Below are 26,142 nucleotides of genomic sequence, written 5' to 3'. Positions count from 1 at the left end.
TGGCGGTAACACATATATCTCTTAGTCTGTCTGACAGCCCCCGCACAGCTCTTTCAGCAATTCGTAAGTTGTACGTAAAGCAAGTCGAGATGTATTCAGTTTCCTCTGATTTTACCAACTAACTAGGGCTTGTTTCAGTTTAAGGAATTATTTGTTTCTACCAAAATTACATCTATTCAGAGACAAAGCGTTAGTTTGGTATGTCTGTCATCAGGATGCGTTTCATACTTTTACTACTAAGGGCACAGTTGAACGCTATATCTGTATAGGCTGCATAGGCGGATCCAGAAATTTTCAAGGAGTGGGTCAGGGGGTTAAACACCCCACCCCACCCCACCCCCCTCTGTATCCGCCACTGTGCTGGAAACGAATCGAAAGTATCTTGCACATCCTGACAAGAGGGGAAACAAAGACTGCTGTGACAATGTGTTTCCCGTGACAATGTGTTTCCTGTGTTGTAATTGCCAGTCTGATGAATGACGGCCCATAGCTTTAGTACAACCAGACAGGACGTTTCATGGGTAGGTAGGGAGTACTCCGCAACACTGCCGGTACGTGTTACTACTCATCCTATAGTTATGTATCACTCAAACCCTCTATGGGCATCACTTGTCAAGATTATGTATTTGTGTGCCTTAGTGTTGTTAGTTGTTGTTGTTGGTTGTTGTTGTTAGTTGTTGTTGGTTGTTGTTTAATGCCGCACTCATTGGGTACAATGTGTGAAGCCCATTCCAAATGCCTCACGTCGTGATATTGCTTGAACATTGCTAAAAGCGACGTAAAATTAAACTCACTCACTCACTGTAGTGTGGTGCTGTGAAATTCTGTTGTTGTTTAGCTCTCAGGGCGTAGCTACCACTGTAAAAAATAAGCCTGGGCTTATACACAAAGATTGGGCAAACCCCCAATACCATCTAAATATAAAGCTTTGCAACCTATTGGGCTTACAAGAAAAGATTGTCTTGCTACGCGCCTGGCTCTGATATGTACGGAGACCTACCATGATGAGACTTGTATGTGAGACAGAGTACCTTGGAACCTGGACCTGTTTGAGCGATGGGGTGATCCGACTCTATTGAGCTTTCATGCAGTTCTATTCTGGGCCCCGTTCCTCAAAGCGATTGTAGCGCTACGATAGTCGTAAGTCTATGTTAAAGTATGGGAGTTACGATCATCGTAGCGCTACGATCGCTTTGAGGAACAGGGCCCTGGGCTTGTACTTTATCAAGGAGAATGTCAGTAAGTGAGTGAATTTAGTTTTATGCAGCGATGAGTAATATTCGAGCACAACCGGGGACAACAGCTGGGCTACCCACATTGTACGCATGCAGGGAATCGAACCCGTCTTCGGCGAGACGAGCGAACGCGTTTACCATATAACTCACACACTCTCTGTACTGGTTGTGTGCGGGGCCAAGAGCGACTCGCATGAGGTCCTCCTTGGTCGGGATATATACTATTCACACTTTTCTGAGGATCAAACCATTGATTCAACAGAAAACTATGATGTGGGATCTAATTTGGTTTAAATATCTAAGCTTATGGTAAGCATGGATATTAGGTTTCAGTGTGTCACTGCATCTTGTGGGTACTCGTCAATGACTCGTTCCATGATTTGCAAAATGGTTGATTAGAGCCATAAACACACTTTTTATGGTTACTCATGTATCACTGACTGACTGACTGAGTTTAGTTTTACGCCGCTTTTAGCAATATTCCAGCAATATCACGGCGGGGGACACCAGAAATTGGCTTAACACATTGTGCCCATGTGGGGAATCGAACCCGGGTATTCGGCGTGACGAGCCAACGCTTTAACCACTAGGCTACCCCACCGCCCCTACTCATGTATCAAGCTGCATAAGGTTAAATTAAAGTGGCTGTTTGCCTAAAGAGGGGTTACGGAAGCGCTGAGGGGACCTCATGAAATAAAACTTATCTTGAGCGTACAAGTTAATATCTTGAGCGCTCAAGTTAATATCTTGAGCACACAAGTTACTTATCTTGAGCGCTCAAGTTAATATCTTGAGCACACAATTTACTTAAATTAAAGTGGCTGTTTGCCTAAAGAGGGGTTACGGAAGCGCTGAGGGGACCTCATGAAATAAAACTTATCTTGAGCGTACAAGTTAATATCTTGAGCGCTCAAGTTAGTTATCTTGAGCGCACAAGTTAGTATCTTGAGCGCACAAGTTAATATCTTGAGCGCTCAAGTTAATATCTTGAGCGCACAAGTTACTTATCTTGAGCGCACAAGTTAATATCTTGAGCGCACAAGTTAATATCTTGAGCACACAAGTTACTTATCTTGAGCGCACAAGTTAATATCTTGAGCGCTCAACTTCGTGTTTAGCATCTAATGGCATTAATGGAACGCACATTTGCTTGACTGCTGGCTAAAATGTACAAACTTATATCCTTTTTGGAAGATTTCAAACGATGCAAAGTCGGAGTTAACTATAGGTGTTAGTGAAGAGACTATGTAAAAGTATGCAAATTTATCATGAACATTGATAATGTTTCTGTAAACGTTCATTGTCTTTATGTTTGTCAATACTATTCTTTGTATCTGATTTTACCACTTTTTGCTTTATTACATAAAGCAGGCCTAGGTATGTGTAATGTCATAATAAGAATTAAAACATAAACATGAGTAGGAGTTTATTGCAGGGATGAATAGTGGTTTTACTTACTCCTTATATTGGTACATAGTATCATGAACACTAGCGTAAAGCTTGGATAACTTGTTTTGTGCTACGGCTTTATTATGTATACATAGTATTACATGACCATGACAAATGTAAACATTGAGTGTTATACTTAGTTATCTTAATTATAAAACTAATGTCTGATGTATTGGAAGTAAAGTCGACCACTTTCAGGGAACTATAGTCTGTATAGTCTTGGTTTGCATGTATCAGTAATGTTTCCTAACGTGGGTACAATGGCAGTTTAACTCTGTACAATATCATATAAAACACGCCTGATTTATTTGATCCATTAGTATATGTGCACGTATAGCATATATGCCGACTTTATTTCTTACTAAAATACCATGTTCCCCGTTTTACTTCCTCCGTTTCAATCCCTTATGTATACGTATGTGTGTTGTAGTGTATTTAACATGTTTTAACAAGACAGGAAGTTGAAGAATAAACACGTCGATGAAGACAGTGTCCTGAGCGAAATTCAACACCATCCGGGTCCAACAACGACCGTACAGTATCCTGTTTCACGATTAAACCGCATTGGATACATTTTTGATGTATCAACGATAACCATGTCTTTGTTCAGATCGTCGAAGTTGTCTGCAATAAAGTATGTAACATCAGCGGGGTGGTGGTGGTGGTGGGGTGGGGTGGGGTGGGGTGGGGGTGGGGGTAGCCTCGTGGTTAAAGCGTCCGTTCGTCACGCCTGGGTTCGATTCCCCACATGGGTACAATGTGTGCAGCCTAATTCTCGTGTTCCCCACCGTGATATTGCTGGAATATTGCTAAAAGCGGTGTAAACCGTACTCACTCACTCGCTGTAACATCAGCAAATCTGGTATCTGGTGCGAAAGGGACATACACCTCAGAATACGCTTCAAGTGGCGTACTATACTATACCATGATTTTTGACAAAAAGATGTGTAATGTGTTTGTATTGGAACCCAAGACTGAAATAAGCATGAACTGCTTATAGAGCAGTGTATCTTAAGATACCAAGTTGAGCGCTCAACATACTAACGTGTGCGCTCAAGATACTAACTTGTGGGCTCAAGATATTAACTTGAGCGCTCAATATACTAACTTGTGCGCTCAAGATAAATTATATTTCATCAGGTCCCTTCAGCGCTTCCGTAGGTTACGATATCATTATTTATCTAGTTTTAAATGGATACAATTTCAAATTATAAATCTATGTTTAAGTAAACTTGGGAATTTTTGTGATCCTTAGCAAAGTGTGAGTAGTTTTTGCGCTTCCGCGCCTTCAGCTGGTGAGATTTATTTATGGCCTAAGGGAAAGCCCCGACCTATTTGCCAAACTCCTTACACCAACGCGGAAATGAGAGCGAGCAACTTGTTTGTTTGAGATAACAGTGACTTATAGATTCTAGCCGGTGAGTTATCATAGCTAGTTTGACATACAGAATATGCGAATACGCCTGTGGAGCATCGTTGGGTAGGATATGCAGTGCGCAAACTTTTGGTAGCCAAGGCTTGACTATTTGAAGTTGAAAACCGTTGCGCAGTAGTCGATGGAAAAGTGATTAAATTCAGTTATCATAAACAGATTTCTTCGCAGTTACCAACTACGAGTATACCCTAATATCACTCTGTGAATGTTGCGTTTGGAAAGAAGCAAAATCATTTCATCTTCTTAATTTATATGCGTAGAAACAAATAACTTGCATTTCCGTGTTCTTACTCGCGAGGAGATCATGCATGAGTTGTAAATGTTGGCCTGAGTTTAGCCGAGAGCCGCGATGCGGTCCTATACAGTCCATGTCTTGACTGCTTGAGTTCAACTTTCTAGGTCACAACGACGAAGTGAATTAGTGAAGACGAATTGGGGAACGATTGGGGTTGAGTTATTATAAAGCACGTTTGGGCTTGTATTAACTTCAGTCATAAGCTTTAAAACCCAACATAAAGACCCTGTTATCATCAAGATACAGGTTATATTTATTACTATAGTTAAAAGCTATATGATATATATATTAACATGAACTGAGGTAATTATTGTTCTAATCTGGTATAAATTTATAACACTTCATGCAGATCCAGAAGAAAAGTTAATGTTACGAAAATGACATGGATACCCTATGCAGTGTATTTAGTGCCCCTTCCCTAATAAGCACACCTTTAGTAATATTAAGCATGCAGAGCATCCCAAAAAAAAAAAAAAAAAAAATAAAATAATTATTTAAAAAAAATAAAAATGAAAACCCAACAAACTATAATAATAATATTTAAAAAAAATAATGCATACATAAATACATAAATTAAAACAAAATAATAGGGATAAAAAGACATGAACAAGAATAAAAAAACCAAAATCCCAAACGATTCTGTTTTGTTATACTCCTGATCCCTAGCATTATTTTTCTTGTCTTTACTGTTTGCAGTATGAGATTAAACAACATCTTGTGACACTTTCTAAATATTATTATCGAGCAACAGAAATATCCAAGGCTTATTACTTTTGAAGACCAAACTATCAACAAATAAATTTGTATATTTCTTAAACATATTTCACAGATCTTATGAAACAGTAATATTTGGTTGCTTGGAATTTGGTTCCCATCTTCTGTTTCAGACCATACAGCATGGTGTATACAGATTATCTTGTTAATTAGTCAATACTTTTCCTAATTATAATATTTTTAAAATATAAAGATTCCATGCTGAGTAGATTTCCATTTACAGTAAATCCTGCAGGTATGAGTGAATGTGACAGTTTAATGGAGGTCCCAGACCCAGACGAGATTACAGGTGACAGCTTCAATGATGGGACTCTGCCGGGGGGATGGAGAAGACGAGGCTGATGGGACATCACGGTACAAACGGATTCCCTCCACAACAGACACACTGGAAGCAGATCCAAGATGGAGAATTGTAAGAGTAACCTGTACACTCTATACTGTGTCATATCTAGTGCCTAGGCAGAGAGGCCAACCTCTATGATTTTATCGGGAGTCGCTACAAATTTTATATCTTATGTGATTCCACTAGGTAGTCTACAAAATTCATTAAAATTTATATATAGACAAAAACATATATTCGTCGATTAAATACATTTTCGGACTTCACTTACCTTCCATTCATCAAATTTAATGACATATTTCAACTGGAATCATTGCAAGTAACAAAAGTAATAGATGCGAAATTGTCTATCAGGAATCTGAAGCTGATTTCAATACCTTTGCAATTTGACTCACTTATTGTGTACCAGCAGAAAATGGAGATCCTATGATGAATGATTTAACCACGTGACCATTCCTTCCATTCCTTTCGTTCAATAATACGAAATCGGTATGTGAAATTAAAGCTTCACTTTTGATTAGTGTCATATTATCTTTCTCAGAATCCATCATGATTTTAAGTATTTAGTTGACTACTAATTTTATGGTCAAACTTCTAATTTTGATCCTTGACACTACTATTTGCAACACTTTGGGGTGGCCTAGGTGCTAAAATAGTGTTTAGATGGAATCGAGTCATTTCTTTACGACCATTTGTTTCAGATAAATAGAGAACCGGCAAGGGGAGATAGCTCACATATCCATTTTTGTTCCATTGGTTATTCACACTTAGATACCTCTCTGCTTGAAGAAAGGGCAAATCCGAGTGAACTTCGACTGGGCAATCAAAGATGGTTTGGCTTTTTGGCCTGTCAGATTTAAGCTTTGTTAGTTATTCATTTTGTTGTCATCACCATTTGTTGAATCAAGCATACACTGAACCCATTGTTCACTTGATGGCAGGGTTTTACATGACGCACGATTCCTGCGTATTTGACGCAACAATTTTGTAAACGACTCTCAAAATATTATCATAATTCAGTTCAATAAAATCGATTTGATAAGCAGAACATTATATTGTTTGATGATAGTTTGACTATTACAGGGCTGTCAGATAGTTCCAGAGAACTCAGAGGAGACAGTAATCCAGGCTGTTTGAATTGAACAATGCTGTAGTGTCATTTGGTGGTTAAAAATTTCACAACCCTTAGTAATGATCGAAGAAATTTTGCTCACGCCAAAGAAGCAGTTATTCACCAGATACTTCTGACTAAAATAACATTCTACTACATTTCTGGTCATAAATATGCATAAAACAGCAGTGGCGAAAGAACAGGAGGGCTTATTCCCCCCCCCACTTTTTTCAAGACGAAACCATATCTACCTTACCATAACTACAATTTCATTTTGATTTTCAATACTTTTCATAAATTAGCCCCCCGCTCTGAAAACCGTTCCTACGCCCCTGCACAGTTACATACTGAGAATGATTAACACAAAGAAATATTTAAATTTTCATGACTCACAAATATTGAAAATGACTCCCACTAATAAATATTGTGAGTCACCATGACTCCCATTTTAAAAGTCTGTGTAAAACCCTGCTTGATGGGACTCCCGTGTCCCATGTTACTATGCTTGTTTTGTTTGTTGTTCAACACTCAGCAATATTCCAGCTATATGGTGGCTGTCTGTAAATCATCAAGTCTGGAACAGATAAGCCAGTGATCTACTTCATTAGCATCGATCTATGCGATTGGTATATGATGATGTGTCAGTCAAGTCAGCGAGCCTGACCACTCGATCTTGTTAGTTGCCTCTTATAGCAAGCATGGGTAGCTGAAGACCAGTTCTAACCCGGATCTTCAAGGGTAGCCATGTCACTATACACAGAATGTATATAATAAAGATATCTATCGTATATATAAATATTAAGATGCAGCCTTCATATTTTCCCTTTGGAACTGGTTGCTTAAGTTCCCCTTTAAAATACATTAATCAGATATGCTTGTTTGAATACTTCAGTCAGTCATGCCGAGATTTAAAATTCTTGATGCAGACAGTCTTTTCATAAAATTTTCATACATAACTGCCTTTCTAGGGGAGGTCACTTCTTCATGCACCTAGGTATAGTGTCAGAGTAATAGGGCGGTGGGCAAACTGGCTAAAGCGCCAGGCTAGTGATCCAGCGAGGTTGAGGTGTCTGGATCGAGCCAACCTGTGACCGGGTGTAGAAACCTTGGAGTCAACTTTGTGTGCAGACTCTTTCAGTGTTGTCACAACCCTTAGTGTACAGTACACAACCCTGTGCACTTAAAAGAACCAACAAATCCGTTGGTATATGACCAGATGGTGGGCCCATAAATATGTGCAAACACCTAGTTGCGGGTACAGCAATGTGCAGTGAACTTGGACAAAGTACTATGACTGTGTGTCCCAGTCCACCCAGCTGTGAATAGGTACCTCGTTAGGATGGGAAAGCCACAATAACTCGGTGCGCCTAGTGGCTGCAAGAGTTGTATGCTCCCCAGGGAGTTGAGATTGATAATAAAATGTGCCATTGAGATTGACATCCAATGATCGAGGGAAAAAATACCAGCACCTTGAGCATGCATGCACTAGTAGCATGGATATGGGGCTTTCAAATATGTGCATATTTCAGTCATTTTACTCACCGAAGTATTATGTCATTGAGTAAGTTTTTGTTTTAAACTTTTTGCGTATCTAACATTTTAAATGTGTAATTAGTACGCAACAATTATTTTTCAATGCGTAATTGGAAATTTTCTATGCATATTTTACCCGGATATGCAGCTTATCTTGGCCTCTGCACCACTACAAAACATATCCCACTAAATATCCATAATTATGAATGATTTTCTCCTGTATATGATGGTGGAAAGTCATAAGATGTCTCTTTTCCAAACTGTAACAATAAACCCTGGTCCTATTTGAGACATGCTCTTGACCATTTGATATTTGAATGTTGTTTGGGTGAATGTGGATTTTATAGAAAAAAAATGAATTGCGACAGAAAAGAAAGAAAGACATTTTTTTATTTATGTGTCTGATTGTTGAAAAATGATTGTTGGAAGATGATATATTTCAGCTGAGACTATCAACTGTTTGTTTTCTTACTGAAGGAAAACTACTGTTCTGTAACTTTGGCATCTACTATATACTCAATGTTATATGTTCACAGACATTCACTGACATGACGAGTTGGATCAAACAACTGTGCCTACGTGAATGTACTCGCTTCAGATGGGACCACAATCACAGGTTTAGTCCCCTTACTTGTTCTTTAGGGTTCATGTAGAGGTGGAGTGAGTGAGTGAGTAAGAATGGTTTTATGCCCCTATTAGCAATATTCCAGCTATCTCACATGGGGGAACACCAGAAATGAGCTTCATATTGTACCCATGTAGGGAATCGAACCTGGGCCCTTGGCATGATGAGCGAACACTTTCACCATTAGACTACCAAATCGCCACATTCTTTTTATGGTTCCAGTAGAGATGGAAGTCACTTCAACACTATATGGCTGGTTTCACAGTAGACTGACTCCATGCTGTAGACATGTTAGTGAACTATAAAGTCACCTGTTTAAGTAAACTTAGACTCGGTATTATTCGTTACACTGCTATACTGAGTCTAACAAACCCTAGTAGAAGGCTGTGTCAACTAAACTTTTGGACTGACCAATCAGAATCAGCTTACCAAATCGCAAAAGTTCACATTTGCACATACCGTTTGAACTTTTACTAAAAAAACTCGAAGGATTCCGGATGCTACTTTTTCTGCAGAATCGCTTACCAAATCGCAAAAAGTTCACGACCGTGATACACATGGAGGACGCAGTGAGTAAACAGTGTCTGGAAATGGAAATGTATTTGTCTCATATATATTATCTTGGTCAATAACTGAAAAAATATGAATTGAAAAACTACCAAATCTTCTTTTTCTGTCTACTATGTTTTTCATTTTTTATCATCATAATATTTCCTGATTTATTTCCCATGTACAGCTTATGATGTTGGTTTGTTCCTTTGTTTGTGTAACACTGCACTCAGCAAGATTCTAGCTATATAATTGAGGTCTATAAATAATTATGTCTGGATGAGACGATCTAGTGATTCACATCATAAGTATGGATGATGGTAACTGGAATACAGTGACCTGCATCAACCAAGTCAGCTTGTCTCGCCTCAAAATCACCATTAGGCTGTTCTTACAGCTAGTAAGTCTAACTTGGATCTCTGCAGGTGCAGCCAGTGATGCATATGGTTATGTTTCAGCGAGGACGTGTGTCGATGTGGTCGCAGTCAACATGAACACACAGGAGATGATACAGATGGAAAAAAACTCAGTACTTGGCAGAAACAGAAGAGCTTCGTTAAGAAAGAGACTGATACGTTTGGCAGAATCTTGTTTGAGGCTGTTGAAGTGCCTTCACTGGTGAGTATGGTCAGCCATTTTGTTTGAAGTTGTTGAAGTGCATTCACTGGTGAGTATGTCAGCCATTTTGTTTGAAGCAGTTTAGCGCCTTCTCTGGTGAATATGTTGGCCATTCTGTTAGAAGCTGTTGAAGTGCCTTCACTAGTGAGTGTGTTGGCCATTTTGTTAGAAGGGTTGGAAAGCATTCACTGGTGAGTATGTTGGCCATTTTGTTTGAAGCTGTTGAAGTGCTTTCACTGGCGAGTAATTTGTTGGCCATTTTGTTAGAGGATGTTGAAGTGCCTTCATTGGTGAGTACCGGTATGTCAGACAGATTGGTTTTGAGGGTTTCTTGCAAAAAATCATTATCATGATAATGTCAATGTTAGAAATGCAAACAAAAAAACAAAAAACATCAGATTTTGTAGTATAAATTTTCACGAGGTTATCTTTTAAACTTACTGGTTCACATGATTTGGTGAAATAGATATAAAATGTTTCACATTGAAACTTGAATCCATGAATTCAGCAGATGTCAAAACCATGAGGCCACCATTAATAAACTGTCGGTGCAGGAGTGGTCTTTGAGTGCTGGAAAATATTTACATTAAACAAACAAAAATACAAAAATGCGTTCTTAACATTTGTCAAACCCCAGTGTTAATAGTAAGCTAAGGGTGGCTCAGTCATGTAAAACTCCACAATTAACTGTGCAGAGCTGAATCATCTGGGACCTGCGTCATTCTGTCCTCCCACATTGAGCTGATACATATTGATTACTGGTGAAATGGTACATAATATTTTGCGGTATTTTGTTTCGGTTCAGTATACTGTAATGCAATCCGAAAATTCTGTATTTTCAAGTTTTCGTACTGTCATTTCTATCTAGTCATAAACAGTTTTGTTTATTCAAAATAACAAAGATTATAGTTATTTTTTCCCATGTCATTAACTCATTAAGCCCGAGAGCCCCATCACTACTCAACACCTGGAAGCCCTCGCTGATTGCCCACTCTCTGTGCCGAGATTAATTAGTGCTAGTCACACCTGATTTCCCTGGCAGGTTTCGGGGATCACAGGAAACTGTCTAGTCGTACAAACAAGTCCTGATTGTTTAATTGTGTCGTAAAGATATATGTTGAAAGAAATCAGGTCTGAATACATGTCGTGTATTGCAAGCTTTATGTAATTTTATTGCAAGTTTCTCTTGCAGACCTTTTGTCGGCTTGTACATTTATATTTTATCACAATATGCATACACATGTATTCTTTGTATGTAACAGATGAGACACACGTTAACAAATTCTCTCTCTTATATCATTGTGTGAGGTTTAAATTTACAAAACATCTATGACAATGACATACTTTAAAGAAGAATTTACTTTCATCCTTTCTAATCTTCGACGAAAATAGTGGTTTTGCCGATACATTTCTAGTGTTTATGAATTATTTTAATGAAAGTACTATAACGCTAGTCTGTGACTAGCACAAAGCATATTCATAGCATTGCACTTTATTTCATACAGATTTAATGCAGAAAACATACGTGACCATACAAACATACATATACAAAATGTATACTACATATTCCTTGCATAGACATAAAACAAAGAGTCACGTGATAGGGCGTCATCAAATTTCGAATAGAACGTTCGGTATCTCAACTGTTCAATGTAGTGGCTGGTCATATGTTATCTGCGACCAATCGTATCATGAGATACCTGTCACAGAGGAAAGGACAGGTGATGGGGCGTGGGCGAAATTTCTAAAGAGCACGTTTGGTCACTCAGCAACTTGGATAGAGATTGGTTATTGGCTATATCCTTGACCAGTCGATATGCTGGGTTTCGGCTTTATCAACTCAAGCTATCATGTAACAGTTTGGTGTATTGTAAACATACACACTGGTAACGATGTATGAAATATACACATAAGACAAATAGGAGTAGATAGTCACTTTGGCGAGTTTATTTGTCCTCATTTTAGTGTTTTTCGATAAGTAAAACAAAGCGATTGAAATCCAACCACTGAGTAGAGGTAGTATTTATTTTCATATACATTTTATGCACACAACTAGTACATAAAACATAATGGTTTGCTGTACATGTAAATATAATCTATACAAATGACTAACCAAACTAGAGTACACGCATTACAGAATTCACGAGTTGACACTATACTGAATTATTATAGTGTATAAACTAGCAGTTGACACCCCCACCCCCAATATTTATGAAGCTGGGCGTGGCTATATCTTTACTGAATGCAAACGAGGTTCATAAGATTACAGATGTGCATGCATGTGTAAACATCACAGAGAGGGGCGTGACTCCATAAAGCAAGATGTCCAATGATATAACAGCGCATCTGTTTATTTTACACTTGTCACGGGACAAACCTTTCAACAAGGACATAACTACATATGCATTCTACCGGAGGCTGTTATTTCAAGGTCGAAAGAGGCGTTCAATTATCTCATTACTGTAATCTGCTTGAATGATTATGTGTATCGATACCGTGACTGATATACTATCCTGCTTTTATTGACGATGGATCAATAGAGACTGAGTTGATTGATACACGTGATAATTGCACCGGATTTGATAATTACACAGATCAAATACAAACGTTTTACAGAATGCTCATGTAAATTGCATAGAAAACTGACAATTCAAATCAACATGAAACTTTCAAGAGCTTGAACAAAAATGCTTGAAATACCTTTGTATGGCTTACATGTAATAACTTATGATATTACTTCTGTCCATGTGTGACAATGTTTTGAATTACCAACTTACTGTCTTTTGTAACAAACGTAGTAAAACATTTCATTGTTGTAATAACACTGACATGTATATATATACGTATTCGATGCAAAGGCACGACTTATCACTTTATATTCGTTTAGGTAACATTATGAACTTTTGATTATGGAAAACAACTACATACAATTCAGTAAACTTCACATTAGTGAGTTCAATTATGTTTAATCTATTCGAGCTTGGATGTATAATTACTTGTGTTTATACATTATGTTTCAGTATATGAAACATGACAACATAATGATGCCTAAAAAGTAAATTCAAACTATTCTATTGTGTTTGAATTCTTTGTATGTCCTTGAAATTTCGTATATTTTTTCCTACTTATTAGGTAGTTGAAGGAAATATAATTTTTAGTAACCTCTAAACCATTACATCTAATTCAATCAAGGTGCATACGAAGTATTTTAGCATACATTCCCAAGGAAGAGTACCGGGCACTTACCTCTGTAAAAACATCATAATCCCCTTTCTCGCCGACATGCGTTCATTCGCTAAACGCTGTACAAGCCTATGATAATGATTAGCAATTGTTATCAAAACACTTTAAATACTTCTTCTGATTGATACTAAAGGTGGGATCTCTCGTAAGAAAAGCTAACATTTGCTCAGTACTGCTAAATTGGTTGAAATAATAGGTACAGTGTGATTTTTAAAAGTACAACACACATGTGCGTCTCTCGCTGAATAAGAGGTGCTTTCTGTTGACGACTGTATGTGGCTCTCGCTGTGAGAAATTGCTAATTACCTGCCCCATAAACACGTCACTCGCTGTGAGGAGCTGATTAATTTGCCCCATATATGCGTCTCTCGGCCTTAATGAGTTAAACAATGTAAGGTTTAGCTCATTTAGTCAGTTTTCTGCATTATGATCATATCTCATATACCGAACAGAAACAGACTGATCCGAAGGCCTTGTACTGCAAAACATACCATACCATGGTAAGAGCCTACCGTTTCGGACCTACTATTGATATAATGATTTCATCTAATAAGTGACCGAGCAGCTGGTTGAGGAGGTGAGAGCTCCCCTACCTTGTTATGTTCTGTTAAAGAACAAACTCCCTTTTCCCTTCCTAATGATGATAATTTAATAAAAACAGATATAACTGTAAGTAAGGTTAGACGGGGTGTATAGATTCATTTTTGGCGGCATGTTATAGTGAATCAATGCAACTTGTTGTGTATTAGAGAAAGAATAGTGGTAAGGAATAATTGACTAATTTAATAGTAGTAAATTGAGTTTCATGATTTAGCTGTAGTTTACGAAGTTTACAGCAGAATCAATAGAGATGCATTGATGCTTTTTCTAAGACGATACAATTATCGATACTTTCAAAATTAATTATCAATACAGTTTTGAATAGCTTTAGTTTTGAAAGTATCGGTTTAAATATGTTTATGTATCGTTTACATTGTGTAATTGTATCATGTTTATGATGTTATGAGAGTTATAAATGATTATTTTTCATGCACAAAGATGGGAAATTAGAACTTTTTAATCTCTGAGAATCAGAAATGTTGATCTTTTCATGGACAATTATAAATTATGCAATATTAATAGTCAAAATGTATCTAAAGTTACGCAGTAATGCGTAATAGGTAACAGTAGGTATCGTGATACGTATCAAATCGTGACATGGGTATCGTGATATGTATCAATTCATGAAAATTATGTATCGTGACATCCCTAAGAATCAAGGTCAGTTTGTATCAGTCTCCTGTGGTAGCACATGTGCGATTTTTTATGCGGTTTGTGGAACTGTGGCAGTGAACCATGTTTACTCTGGAAACTGGTCAAGTTGGCTTTGGACTTGACAGGGATGAGAATTTTCTGTGGATCTGCGGAATTCCGGGAATTTCATAAGGCCAAGGTCATTTTTGTGAATCGTCTAAATCTGTTGAGAAAATTTTAGGGGGGGTGGTGCATTTTTCATGATATTGTCATTTCTGAGCCAGTTTTAAAGGTCTAAAATGCCTAAATATCAGGAGCTACGTGGGGCTTTGACCCCCTGTCCCCACAATGCGTGCTGCCCTGGACCCCGGCTGGTTTCAGAGTTTTTCTCAAAACTTCATTCTTATCCCTGACTTGAGTGAGTGAGTGAGTTTGGTTTTACGCTGCTTTTAGCAATATTCCAGCAATATCATGGCGGGGGACACCGAAAATGGGGTTCACACATTGTACCCATGTGGGGAATCAAACCTGGGTCTTCGGCATGACGAGTGAATGCTTTAACCACTAGGCTACCCCACTGCCCCGCTTTGGACTTGAAACAACTTATATTGTAACATTGTCAGGGCTACAGATAAGGGCCGTACGGATAAAAAAATATGCATGATACGGTAGGAAATAATTTAGAAAACGTAGCAGATAAGCACCACAGCAATTGTGTACGGTCTTAGAATCATTTACAGACATATTTACCTGAAAAAGTATTGTTTAATTTTTTATTGAACCGTAGCAATGCTGTCATGCATATATGAAATGAAGCACAAGTTTAATGATACACCATTAAATTCCATTCATTACACTAAATGTATTCTTATTGTTTTCCAGTACTCAAATAATGAAAAAATAAGGAGTACGCACTCCTGATGTTGAAAAATTATCTGGAGCCCTGATTGTGATCTGCTGTACTTTTTGTGAAAGCTTGATACTGAATATCTGATCTGTAAGAGTGATAAGGCATGAAATATGATGTTTGTAGAATAAGTTGTTATACTTATATCAGAATAAATATTCTTATTCTTTATATTGCCTTTAATTGTATTTCACCCCGCTTCATGAAGTAGAAACAACCCGGATGCAAAGAACGAGTTTGGACATCAATGTCCCCATAACGTCTCCTATAACAAACAAAAATACAAAACGCAAAGTCCATCGTCATACCTGATGGTCAGACGTCGTCTTATTACAATATCATCAGATTTGGTCTTCAGATAGCATAGACTGTCTCCGTGGTGTAGTGGTTAGAGTGTCCCCCGGAGAGCGGAAGATCCTGGGTTCGATCCCCGACCGCATCATACCAAAAGACGTTAAAATATGGTACTTGTTGGTCCCTGCCTGGCGCTTGGCATTGATGGGTACAACAAGGACTGGTCGGCTTGGAGTCAGTATAATGTGTCTGAGTGGGGTATTCATGCTTCACTGCGGCATGGTATCTCAGTGGGCTAGCACTATAAAACCAGCTTAAGTCTGGGCTAGTACAAGCAGCCGCACATACACATACACATGCATGCATGTCGTCATATGAGCGAAATATTCTCAAGCACGACGTTAAACCCAATTTCACCTGACCTCAGATAGCATGGTGAACTAGAGTGATTATGCAGGTTCATATTTATCACATGTATAACCCCTGTGCTGATTTCATATTGTTGAATCCAGTTTGTCCGCCTTGACACCAAAACATCGAGTGAGAAATTGGCTAATCTTCTGAGCAAGGATATCCTGGAAGTGAGCAGTAATGATCTGGTCCTCCACTTCGTGGACTTTGATGAAGCTGAACCTCGTGTTGATGCTGATGTTGTTGCAAAACTCCAGGACAAGCTCAAGGCTGGCCTTAAAGTCCTGGCTGATAAGACAAGTAAGATATATAATTTGTCTGAAGATTAGAGGTAATAGAGCAGTAAGATATATTATTTGTCTGAAGATTAGAGGCAATAGACCAGTAGCATATATAATTTGTCTGAAGATTAGAGGCAATAGACCAGTAGCATATATAATTTGTCTGAAGATTAGAGGCAATAGACCAGTAGCATATATAATTTGTCTGAAGATTAGAGGTAATAGACCAGTAGCATATATAATTTGTCTGAAGATTAGAGGCAATAGACCAGTAGCATATATAATTTGTCTGAAGATTAGAGGCAATAGACCAGTAGCATATATAATTTGTCTGAAGATTAGAGACCAGTAGCATATATAATTTGTCTGAAGATTAGAGGCAATAGACCAGTAGCATATATAATTTGTCTGAAGATTAGAGGTAATAGACCAGTAGCATTGATAATATTGCCATGTACATGTGAGTGAGTGAGTCAAAATTTAAAGTCACATTGGCAATATTTCAGCCATATCGTGATGTACATGTAAATAATGGAGACAATATAATATGTGATAGCATGCTATTGTGTTTTTAGCAACTGATAATTCATACAGGCAGATTTTCGTGAATAAAGAAACGCAAGCATATGTCCATATAAAGGACAATGAAGTTGACATCTCTAATCTCTGGTTCCTGCAGCTATTTCAGACAAGAATCCTCAGCTGACCTTGACCTTGTTTCCGACAAGGTCCTGCATCATCAGTAATCTCCTTCCCTGGACTGTGTATGAGTTTGAGTGTTTTGGTGGCTGTGAGACTGAGACTGAGAATGGCTCTGTGACAACCTGGGATCACCTGGACATGATCGCCGTAAAGACAGACAGTGACAGTAAGTGCACGTGTTATATGTGGTTTCACGTGGTCTGTATTGTATGCTTTCCTTAAGCCAAAAGAGGGCGGTGAGGTAGCCTAGTGGTTCAAGCGTTCGCTCGTCATGCTGAAGACCCGGGTTCGATTCCCCACATGGGTACAATGTGTGAAACCCATTTCTGGTGTCCCCTGCCGTGATATTGCTGAAATATTGCTAAAAGTGGCGTAAAACTAAACTCACTCACACACTCACATAAACCAAAAGCCCTGTTCCGACAGTGGTCTTATCATTGAGGTGTTATTAAGTCTGCGATAATTGATATGAGTTACACTTGTGATGTTAAGATCAGTTTGATGGTTGAGGTCCTAGGGCCCCTGTTCCAGAAGTGATCATACCATGGTGATGTTTGTAAGTCTGTGATAATTGATATTACTTACAGTTGTGACAAGAAGGGCCTAGGATCCTGTTCCATAAATTATCTTGCAAGGGTGATGTTTGTAAGTCTGTGATGATTGACATTTGTTTGGGTTTGAATTTAAGATCCCTTTGAAGATTGAAGCCCACACATATTTTGTTTCATGAACATTTCATAAGGTCATTTAGCATGAAACTTGTCCAAGAAGTGATGATGCTTATGTCTCTGGATTGAAAATACATAAATGTACAATTTATTAAAAATGTATAAGAAAAATGAAACATTGTCTTTGTCAAAAGAACCTTTCATCCACAGGATTAGTTTATTTTTTTATCTTAAGATGCTACAGAGTATTATAGTTAGTTATATAGTTTTTTTTATATAGTTAGTTATATAGTTTGTTTCTAATTGAACCATATCTTTCTAATTGAACTACATTTTCAAAACAGTGCATTGTCAATGACATTATCTCAATGCAAAAGATGACTTTGAAATTGTGCCTACTGCACAAGTAATATTATGCCATGGGTCACATTGGAAGAGACACAGTTTTTCTGTCTCTGAAACACACTTTTTTCTGTAAAACAGCAAAGGATTTTCAGAAGATGGAGAAGGATATCGCCACCAACATCCTGGCCATGACTTCTCCTCAGGATGTAGTACTACAGAGGTGAGTTGAGATGTAACATGGTGTATGTAGTACTACAGAGGTGAGTTGAGATGTAACATTTGGTACAACAGAGGTCAGTACAGATGTGTCTCTGACTGGTGCACAGCATTAATGGGTACAACAAAGACTGGCCACCTCGGAGTCAGTATAATGTGTCTGAGTGGGGTATTCGTGCTTAACTCTGGCATGGTATCTCAGTGGGCTAGCACAATAAAACCAGCTTAAGTCTGGGCTAGTACAAGCAGCCACATTTACACATGCATGCACGTCATACTGTACAGGGATGAGGATTTTCCGAGGAATTCCGGAATTTCATAAGTCCAAGGGTAATATTTGTGAATCATCTAAATCCATTGATCTGCCCTGGACCCCAGAGTTTTTCTCAAAACTTCATTCTCATCCCTGGTCATATGAGTGAAATATTCTTAAGTACGATGTTAAACCCCATTTCACCTCACCTCACCACCTACATGTAGTACTACAGAGGTGAGTACAGATGTAACATGTAGTACTACAGAGATGAGACTTAACATGTAGTACTACAGAGGTGAGATGTAACATGTAGTACTACAGAGGTGAGTACAGATGTAACATGTAGTACTACAGAGATGAGATGTAACATGTAGTACTACAGAGGTGAGATTAGATGTAACATGTAGTACTACAGAGGTGAGATTAGATGTAACATGTAGTACTACAGAGGTGAGTACAGATGTAACATGTAGTACTACAGAGGTGAGATACAGATGTAACATGTAGTACTACAGAGGTGAGTACAGATGTAACATGTAGTACTACAGAGGTGAGTACAGATGTAACATGTAGTACTACACAGAGGTGAGTACAGATGTTACTACAGAGGTGAGTACAGATGTAACATGTAGTACTACAGAGATGAGACTTAACATGTAGTACTACAGAGGTGAGATGTAACATGTAGTACTACAGAGGTGAGTACAGATGTAACATGTAGTACTACAGAGATGAGATGTAACATGTAGTACTACAGAGGTGAGATTAGATGTAACATGTAGTACTACAGAGGTGAGATTAGATGTAACATGTAGTACTATAGAGGTGAGTACAGATGTAACATGTAGTACTACAGAGGTGAGTACAGATGTAACATGTACTACAGAGGTGAATACAGATGTAATATGTAGTACTACAGAGGTGATTACAGATGTAACATGTAGTACTACAGAGGTGAGATGAGATGTAACATGTAGTACTATAGAGGTGAGTACAGATGTAACATGTAGTACTACAGAGGTGAGTACAGATGTAACATGTAGTACTACAGAGGTGAATACAGATGTAACATGTAGTACTACAGAGGTGAGATGTGATGTAACATGTACTACAGAGGTGAGATGTGATGTAACATGTAGTACTACAGAGGTGAATACAGATGTAACATGTAGTACTACAGAGGTGAGATGTGATGTAACATGTAGTACTATAGAGGTGAGTACAGGTGTAACATGTAGTACTACAGAGGTGAGTACAGATGTAACATGTAGTACTACAGAGGTGAGTACAGATGTAACATGTAGTACTACAGAGATGTAATGTAGTACTACAGAGGTGAGTAGAGATGTAACATGTAGTACTACAAAGGTGAGTAGAGATGTTACATGTAGTACTACAGAGGTGAGATTAGATGTAACATGTACAACAGAGGTGAGTACAAATGTAACATGTAGTACTACAGAGGTGATTACAGATGTAACATGTAGTACTACTGAGATGTGATGTAACATGTAGTACTACAGAGGTGAGTACAGATGTAACATGTACTAGAGAGGTGAATACAGATGTAACATGTAGTACTACAGAGGTGAGTACAGATGTAACATGTAGTACTACAGAGATGATATGAGATGTAACATGTAGTACTACAGAGGTGAGATGAGATGTTACATGTACGACAGAGGTGAGTACAGATGTAACATGTAGTACTACAGAGGTGAGATGAGATGTAACATGTATGACAGAGGTGAGATGAGTTGTAACATGTAGTACTACAGAGGTGAATACAGATGTAACATGTAGTACTACAGAGGTGAGATGTGATGTAACATGTACTACAGAGGTGAGATGTGATGTAACATGTAGTACTACAGAGGTGAATACAGATGTAACATGTAGTACTACAGAGGTGAGATGTGATGTAACATGTATGACAGAGGTGAGATGACTTGTAACATGTAGTACTACAGAGGTGAGTACAGATGTAACATGTAGTACTACAGAGGTGAATACAGATGTAACATGTAGTACTACAGAGGTGAGATGTGATGTAACATGTACTACAGAGGTGAGATGTGATGTAACATGTAGTACTACAGAGGTGAATACAGATGTAACATGTAGTACTACAGAGGTGAGATGTGATGTAACATGTAGTACTATAGAGGTGAGTACAGGTGTAACATGTAGTACTACAGAGGTGAGTACAGATGTAACATGTAGTACTACAGAGGTGAGTACAGATGTAACATGTAGTACTACAGAGGTGAGTACAGATGTAACATGTACTACAAAGGTGAGATGTAAACATGTAGTACTACAGAGGTGAGATGAGATGTAATGTAGTACTACAGAGGTGAGTAGAGATGTAACATGTAGTACTACAAAGGTGAGTAGAGATGTTACATGTAGTACTACAGAGGTGAGATTAGATGTAACATGTACAACAGAGGTGAGTACAAATGTAACATGTAGTATTACTACAGAGGTGATTACAGATTACTACAGAGGTGAGTACAAATGTAACATGTACTAGAGAGGTGAATACAGATGTAACATGTAGTACTACAGAGGTGAGTACAGATGTAACATGTAGTACTACAGAGATGATATGAGATGTAACATGTAGTACTACAGAGGTGAGATGAGATGTTACATGTACGACAGAGGTGAGTACAGATGTAACATGTAGTAGTACTACAGAGGTGAGATGAGATGTAACATGTATGACAGAGGTGAGATGAGTTGTAACATGTAGTACTACAGAGGTGAGATGAGATGTAACATGTAGTACTACAGAGGTGAGTACAGATGTTACATGTAGTACTACAGAGGTGAGATGAGATGTAACATGTAGTACTACAGAGGTGAGTACAGATGTAACATGTAGCATTTAGTACGACAGAGGTGAGAGCAGATATGACATGTACTAAAGAGGTCAGCTGCTTTTTTTTATATTCCAGAACTGAGGAGCTATGTAAGGAGATGTCCAAGATGGGGAAGTCCAACAGCACATCAGTGAAGGCCCTGCAACACCTCAGTGAGGAGGTTGCCCAGTACGTAACATCATGGAGGATGTGAAATGTCTTCTTCCATTGCTGGAAAATACTCATTTCTCACTGGCCAGTCTCAAGTTTCCAATTACACTAACCACTTCCAAATGAACAAGTGAATTGATCAGGGGCAGATGCAGCTTTTTGAGAAAGAGGGAGTGCACACTTCATTTTCACCCGAGTTTCAATGGTCATTGAACAAACTTTCAGAACAAAGGGGTGGGGGTTCAGCGCACACACTAACCCTCTGGATCAGCCTATGATTGATGACATTGACAGAAACCAAAGTTATAGAAACAGTTTCACTTCTCAGTCATTGTCTGTAGTTATTTTTAAATTAGGATATGGACATTATCAAATAAGATGTAGAGTTGCAGTTACTGCAGTACATGCGTGAAATAATAAGTTGTGCAAAAACACCTGAAATTAAAGTAAGAAGGAGCATGGACTTTGGCAATTTTCTTTGTGCAACTGACCTGAAAAGATGAGTGGGATCATAGGTGGGTAAGTGAGTGACTTCAGTTTTATGCTGCTTTTAGCAATATTCAAGCAATATCACAGCAGGGGACACCAGAAATGGACTTCACACATTGTACCCATGTGAAACATTCAACCTGGGTCTTTTTCGCGATGAGCGAGCGCTTTAACCACTAGGCTACCCCACCGGCCCCATGTACTAAAAGGCAATGTGTATTCATATGTGATCATATTCTTGTTGGTCTGTTCCAGGTTGAAAATTTTACATGAAAACTACATGACCGAGAAAGAAACTGCCATTCAGTTAAAATCGGAATCTGTTCTTCAAGAGAGTGGAAACATTAGAAATGGGTATTGAGGAACTAAAACATAATCAACAGACAATACTGAGACTGCTACAGGATATCCAGACCAAAATACCAGCCTTCGCCATCCCTCCAGGGACATGAGATGGAATGACCTGATCAACGTGGTGTGTCAAGCCTGTGTCCTGTGCTATCGAACGTTATTACCTACGAGGGCGAACATGTCGGGGTTCATATTTTTTATACGATGCCCTTGGGCAAAATGTCACTTTGTCATGGTGACGTGACGTCATGAACAAGGCTATGATGTCACGTTTCTTCTGTGACATTGCGTTCTACATGCGGCGACGGCTGGTAGCCAGCCTGTGTTTGAAAGTAGATTTGGGTTTATTTTCCTCAATTTGACGACTTTGGTGATAAACAGAATATTATATTCATGCCCATATCATGTATGGTCTCACTAGGGAAATACCAACATTTAGGCACTTGTGTCATAAACATAGTATGGCATGGGCACTCATATAATATCCTCTATTTATGGCTAGACACAAATATATGGCTGCAACTTGAGATAGGGATGGCAGATCAGACTGTGCCAAGTATCTCGTTTGTTAGCAATCTACCCCAGCACTATATTGATTATAAGTTGGCTTTGGAAGTCACTTGGTGACTTGGTAAATTTGCTCTTAATATCAACCAATCTTTTGTCCAAGACTTGTTTATTCAGGTCATTGGATGACAGCTGGAATAGTGCTCACTTGGGTGCTGAATGTTTACACCTGCCTGTTAGTATACCCCACAGTGGATCACATTTCACACTGTCAGTCTCATCATGTCAGTCTACGTGGTCTCAACTCTGATTGGTCAGTTAGAAATGTCAAATCAATTACATATATGAGTCATGGTTATGTTTTACTGAAAGGTAAAACACCTAATCACTGACTACGTTGACTGTCACTTGATCCACATTTCCCATTGTCTTGTTTTCATCAGCACTGTAATCTCAGTGTGGGTGCTCTCTTAACCTTTTACAAACCGTTTTGCCATGTTTATTTTCTTTATTGCAATTTGTTGCTCATTTTATTGCAGCTTGTTAACTAAAAAACATTTTGCCATGTTTACTTTCTTTATTTCAATTTGTTAGGGCTGTAACGATGCATCACATCAAAGTATCGATGGATTGCAATTGTTGAGCAATTAATCAATGGTAGAAATGAAAAACTATCGATGCATTGATAGAATGTGTGGCTATCGATATTTTAGTAATTCACTTCAGTTGATAAATGTGCAGCGCAAAACACAGGTAGTACTAGATTCGTTCACTTTGATTTAGAATTATCCTGCCCTGTTACCTCTTAAACAAACATGACTGTTTACTTGATCTGGGTTTCAGGTTTCTTGTCAGTTATCAAAAGTGAATGAAACTATTTCAACTTGTTTTTATTTCATATAAACTATACATTCATTTTGGAAATGACTTCAAATGAGACAATTCAAGGAGAAGAAAACTATTGGAATAGTATTGCAGTAAAGTGGAACACTTGGTTGCAGTAGTAGTTGTGACGTTTCGGTGTAGATCCTAACACCGTTATCAAGCAAATGATGACAGTGTTAGGATCTACACCAAAACTACTACCGCAACAAAGAAGTTGTCTATCCATAAATGTGTTCCACTTCATCATACCAGCTTCTAAATGCCACTTAAGGAAGTTAGTATTGCAATAGTTAGTCACAATTGTCTGTTGCAATAGTTGTTTCCCCCTCAATAGTCACCCCTACAATTTGTTGCTGTTTTATTGCTGTTTGTTATGATTGTTGGCATTGTAGGCCAATTGTTGGCATAATGTAAAGCATGCATAATGTATGCATTTATATACTGTTTTGAGGCATACTTCTTAAATGTCATGTTCTGTTTCTGGACAAATAAAGATTTTATAAACAAAACTGGCCAGTTGATTAATTGTTCTTGGGAAATTGTAGACAATGATAGATGGTTTAGAGGATAGAGCATCTGTTTTGTGAGTAGAAGTTTAGTGGGTTTGAACACAGTCACGTCATACCAAAATATACTGATGGAAACAAATAAGGGAACAAAACTACATCGCAGTGTTCCTCTATTCATTCTCAGATTCTCACCCCAGTGCAATGCAAAGCTTGTGAAGAAACCTGGAAAAGAGTAAAGGAACACTTGTGCTTTCATGTGTTCCCTTATTTGTTTCCCTCAGTATACGTTAAATTATGGTGCTTGTTGTTACCCTGGTTGACCCAGAATGCTGGGAGTCCGTATGATGTGTCTGCATTGCATATCCATGATACAATGGCATCTCAGCATTAGGCAGAACACACACACTCACACTATACATCCCTAAAAATTATCCTTCAGACCCATTTCATCTACTTATTGGAAATAAAACCCTAGGTCAGTGTCCAAGGCTAACATGCTGTCTCAGGGAAGATGGCATTGCATGCATGTGTATGTACCATAACAATTACATAATTAATATATACCAAATTTAAACTTTGTATGTATAATATATATAATAATTATTCCTTATTTATCTTTATTGCAGATGAGACATTTGTCTTTAAATTAATGTGTTTTAAGTAACAAGTTTTAGAAACAGTATGCCTGTATTTCGTATGTATCAAGTAACAAAACAATAGCACTTCCTTGGACCAGTTGATGTGATGGCAGACACAGCCAAGAGGGATGACCAATTAAGGCTATAAATGTCATATACAGTAATTAATTAAAGTGGTACAGGTTGGCTGACAATGCAGTAGTGATAACGATTAAGAATGCAGATTAGCATCATATAAATAATTACAATTAAGTCTCATATGGCTTTGCTACATAGGTTTTGTTTTTTGTAGTATTTGGACGATGGTTGTCCTGTCACTATGACATGCGTATAGGTAATCACTAACGTCTCTCACAAAACAGCTGAAAACAATGTTTGCACTTGGTACTGTATTGCCCAATATCCACGGTTGATCCCCTGTTGCCAAGCACCATCATGTAGAGTTTTATTCCTTAACATACCAGGATCTGCTTAACATGTTTCGAATCCCAGATTAATCCAGTTCATGATCCTAAATTTGTAGCAGGCTTGATTTCATATACAATTTGATTGGTGCTATTAAAGAGCTTCTGTGACACCTACACAACGAAGTGGTGTTATATACCATTTTATCATATACCTAACAATCATATGGGGCAATTTTGTATGTCCCATTGAGTAAAAGAAGAGGCGGTACAGCTGTATTACACCCATCCCTGCCGGCTGATATGGCATGTCACTGTATTTTGAACTAGTAATCAATATCTGCCTGAGTGGTAAGAAATTGGAGTTATGTCCCTAGGTGTGTCGTCTGTTCAAAAAGCTCCACTTGACATTTTCCTAATAACTTTCCTCATGAGTCAATCTGAGTGAGTGAGTGAGCGAGCAGCAACATTATAGTGGAGTGAGCAGCAGCAACATCAGTGGAGTGAGTTAGCAGCAACATTATAGTGAGTGAGCAGCAACATTATAGTGGAGTGAGTGAGCAGCAACATTATAGTGAGTGAGCAGCAACATTATAGTGGAGTGAGTGAGCAGCAACATTATAGTGGAGTGAGTGAGCAGCAACATTATAGTTGAGTGAGTGAGCAGCAACATTATAGTGAGTGAGCAGCAACATTATAGCGGAGTGAGTGAGCAGCAACATCAGTGGTGAGAGTGAGCAGCAACATTATAGTGGGGTGAGTGAGCAGCAACATTATAGTGGAGTGAGTGAGTGAGCAGCA

At 38.3% G+C, this 26,142-nt stretch overlaps 2 protein-coding genes and 1 long non-coding RNA gene across 3 annotated transcripts; all 3 read left to right on the top strand.

Moving 5' to 3' along the window:
• Positions 1-310: 310 nt before the first annotated feature.
• On the top strand, positions 311-17,039 carry LOC124279994. The gene is made up of 6 exons (XM_046715873.1): positions 311-551; positions 5,412-5,600; positions 8,709-8,788; positions 9,805-9,964; positions 16,154-16,352; positions 16,909-17,039. Exons 2-6 carry the CDS (start codon positions 5,490-5,492, stop codon positions 17,037-17,039), a joined length of 681 nt encoding a protein of 226 aa, XP_046571829.1. The 5' UTR covers positions 311-551; positions 5,412-5,489.
• On the top strand, positions 16,855-22,661 carry LOC124280066. Its single transcript, XM_046715946.1, has 4 exons — positions 16,855-17,201; positions 18,187-18,268; positions 21,484-21,576; positions 22,303-22,661. Exons 1-4 carry the CDS (start codon positions 17,174-17,176, stop codon positions 22,406-22,408), a joined length of 309 nt encoding a protein of 102 aa, XP_046571902.1. The 5' UTR covers positions 16,855-17,173; the 3' UTR covers positions 22,409-22,661.
• On the top strand, positions 19,017-20,434 carry LOC124280069. The gene is made up of 3 exons (XR_006899568.1): positions 19,017-19,070; positions 19,346-19,408; positions 19,856-20,434. It is a non-coding gene; the product is annotated as an uncharacterized LOC124280069 (long non-coding RNA).
• Positions 22,662-26,142: the final 3,481 nt, after the last annotated feature.

The sequence above is a fragment of the Haliotis rubra genome, unplaced genomic scaffold, assembly GCF_003918875.1.
Source record: "Haliotis rubra isolate DU_JTF1 unplaced genomic scaffold, ASM391887v1 Scf26, whole genome shotgun sequence".
In the NCBI taxonomy this organism is placed as follows: Eukaryota; Metazoa; Mollusca; class Gastropoda; order Lepetellida; family Haliotidae; genus Haliotis; species Haliotis rubra.
The sequence above is the reverse complement of the archived record's forward strand: the minus strand, read 5'-3'. Positions and strand labels throughout refer to the sequence as shown.

What these genes read in the sequence shown, in the direction of transcription:
- LOC124279994 (XM_046715873.1), top strand. Translation starts at nt 5,490, where the DNA reads ATGATGGGACTCTGCCGGGGGGATGGAGAAGACGAGGCTGATGGGACA. An exon ending in CTGTTGAAGTGCCTTCACTG is followed by an intron (nt 9,965 to 16,153) that starts GTGAGTATGGTC and finishes TGTTGAATCCAG; the next exon opens with TTTGTCCGCCTTGACACCAA. An exon ending in AGTCCTGGCTGATAAGACAA is followed by an intron (nt 16,353 to 16,908) that starts GTAAGATATATA and finishes TTGTGTTTTTAG; the next exon opens with CAACTGATAATTCATACAGG.
- LOC124280066 (XM_046715946.1), top strand. Translation starts at nt 17,174, where the DNA reads ATGATCGCCGTAAAGACAGACAGTGACA. An exon ending in CGTAAAGACAGACAGTGACA is followed by an intron (nt 17,202 to 18,186) that starts GTAAGTGCACGT and finishes TCTGTAAAACAG; the next exon opens with CAAAGGATTTTCAGAAGATG. An exon ending in CAGGATGTAGTACTACAGAG is followed by an intron (nt 18,269 to 21,483) that starts GTGAGTTGAGAT and finishes TTTATATTCCAG; the next exon opens with AACTGAGGAGCTATGTAAGG.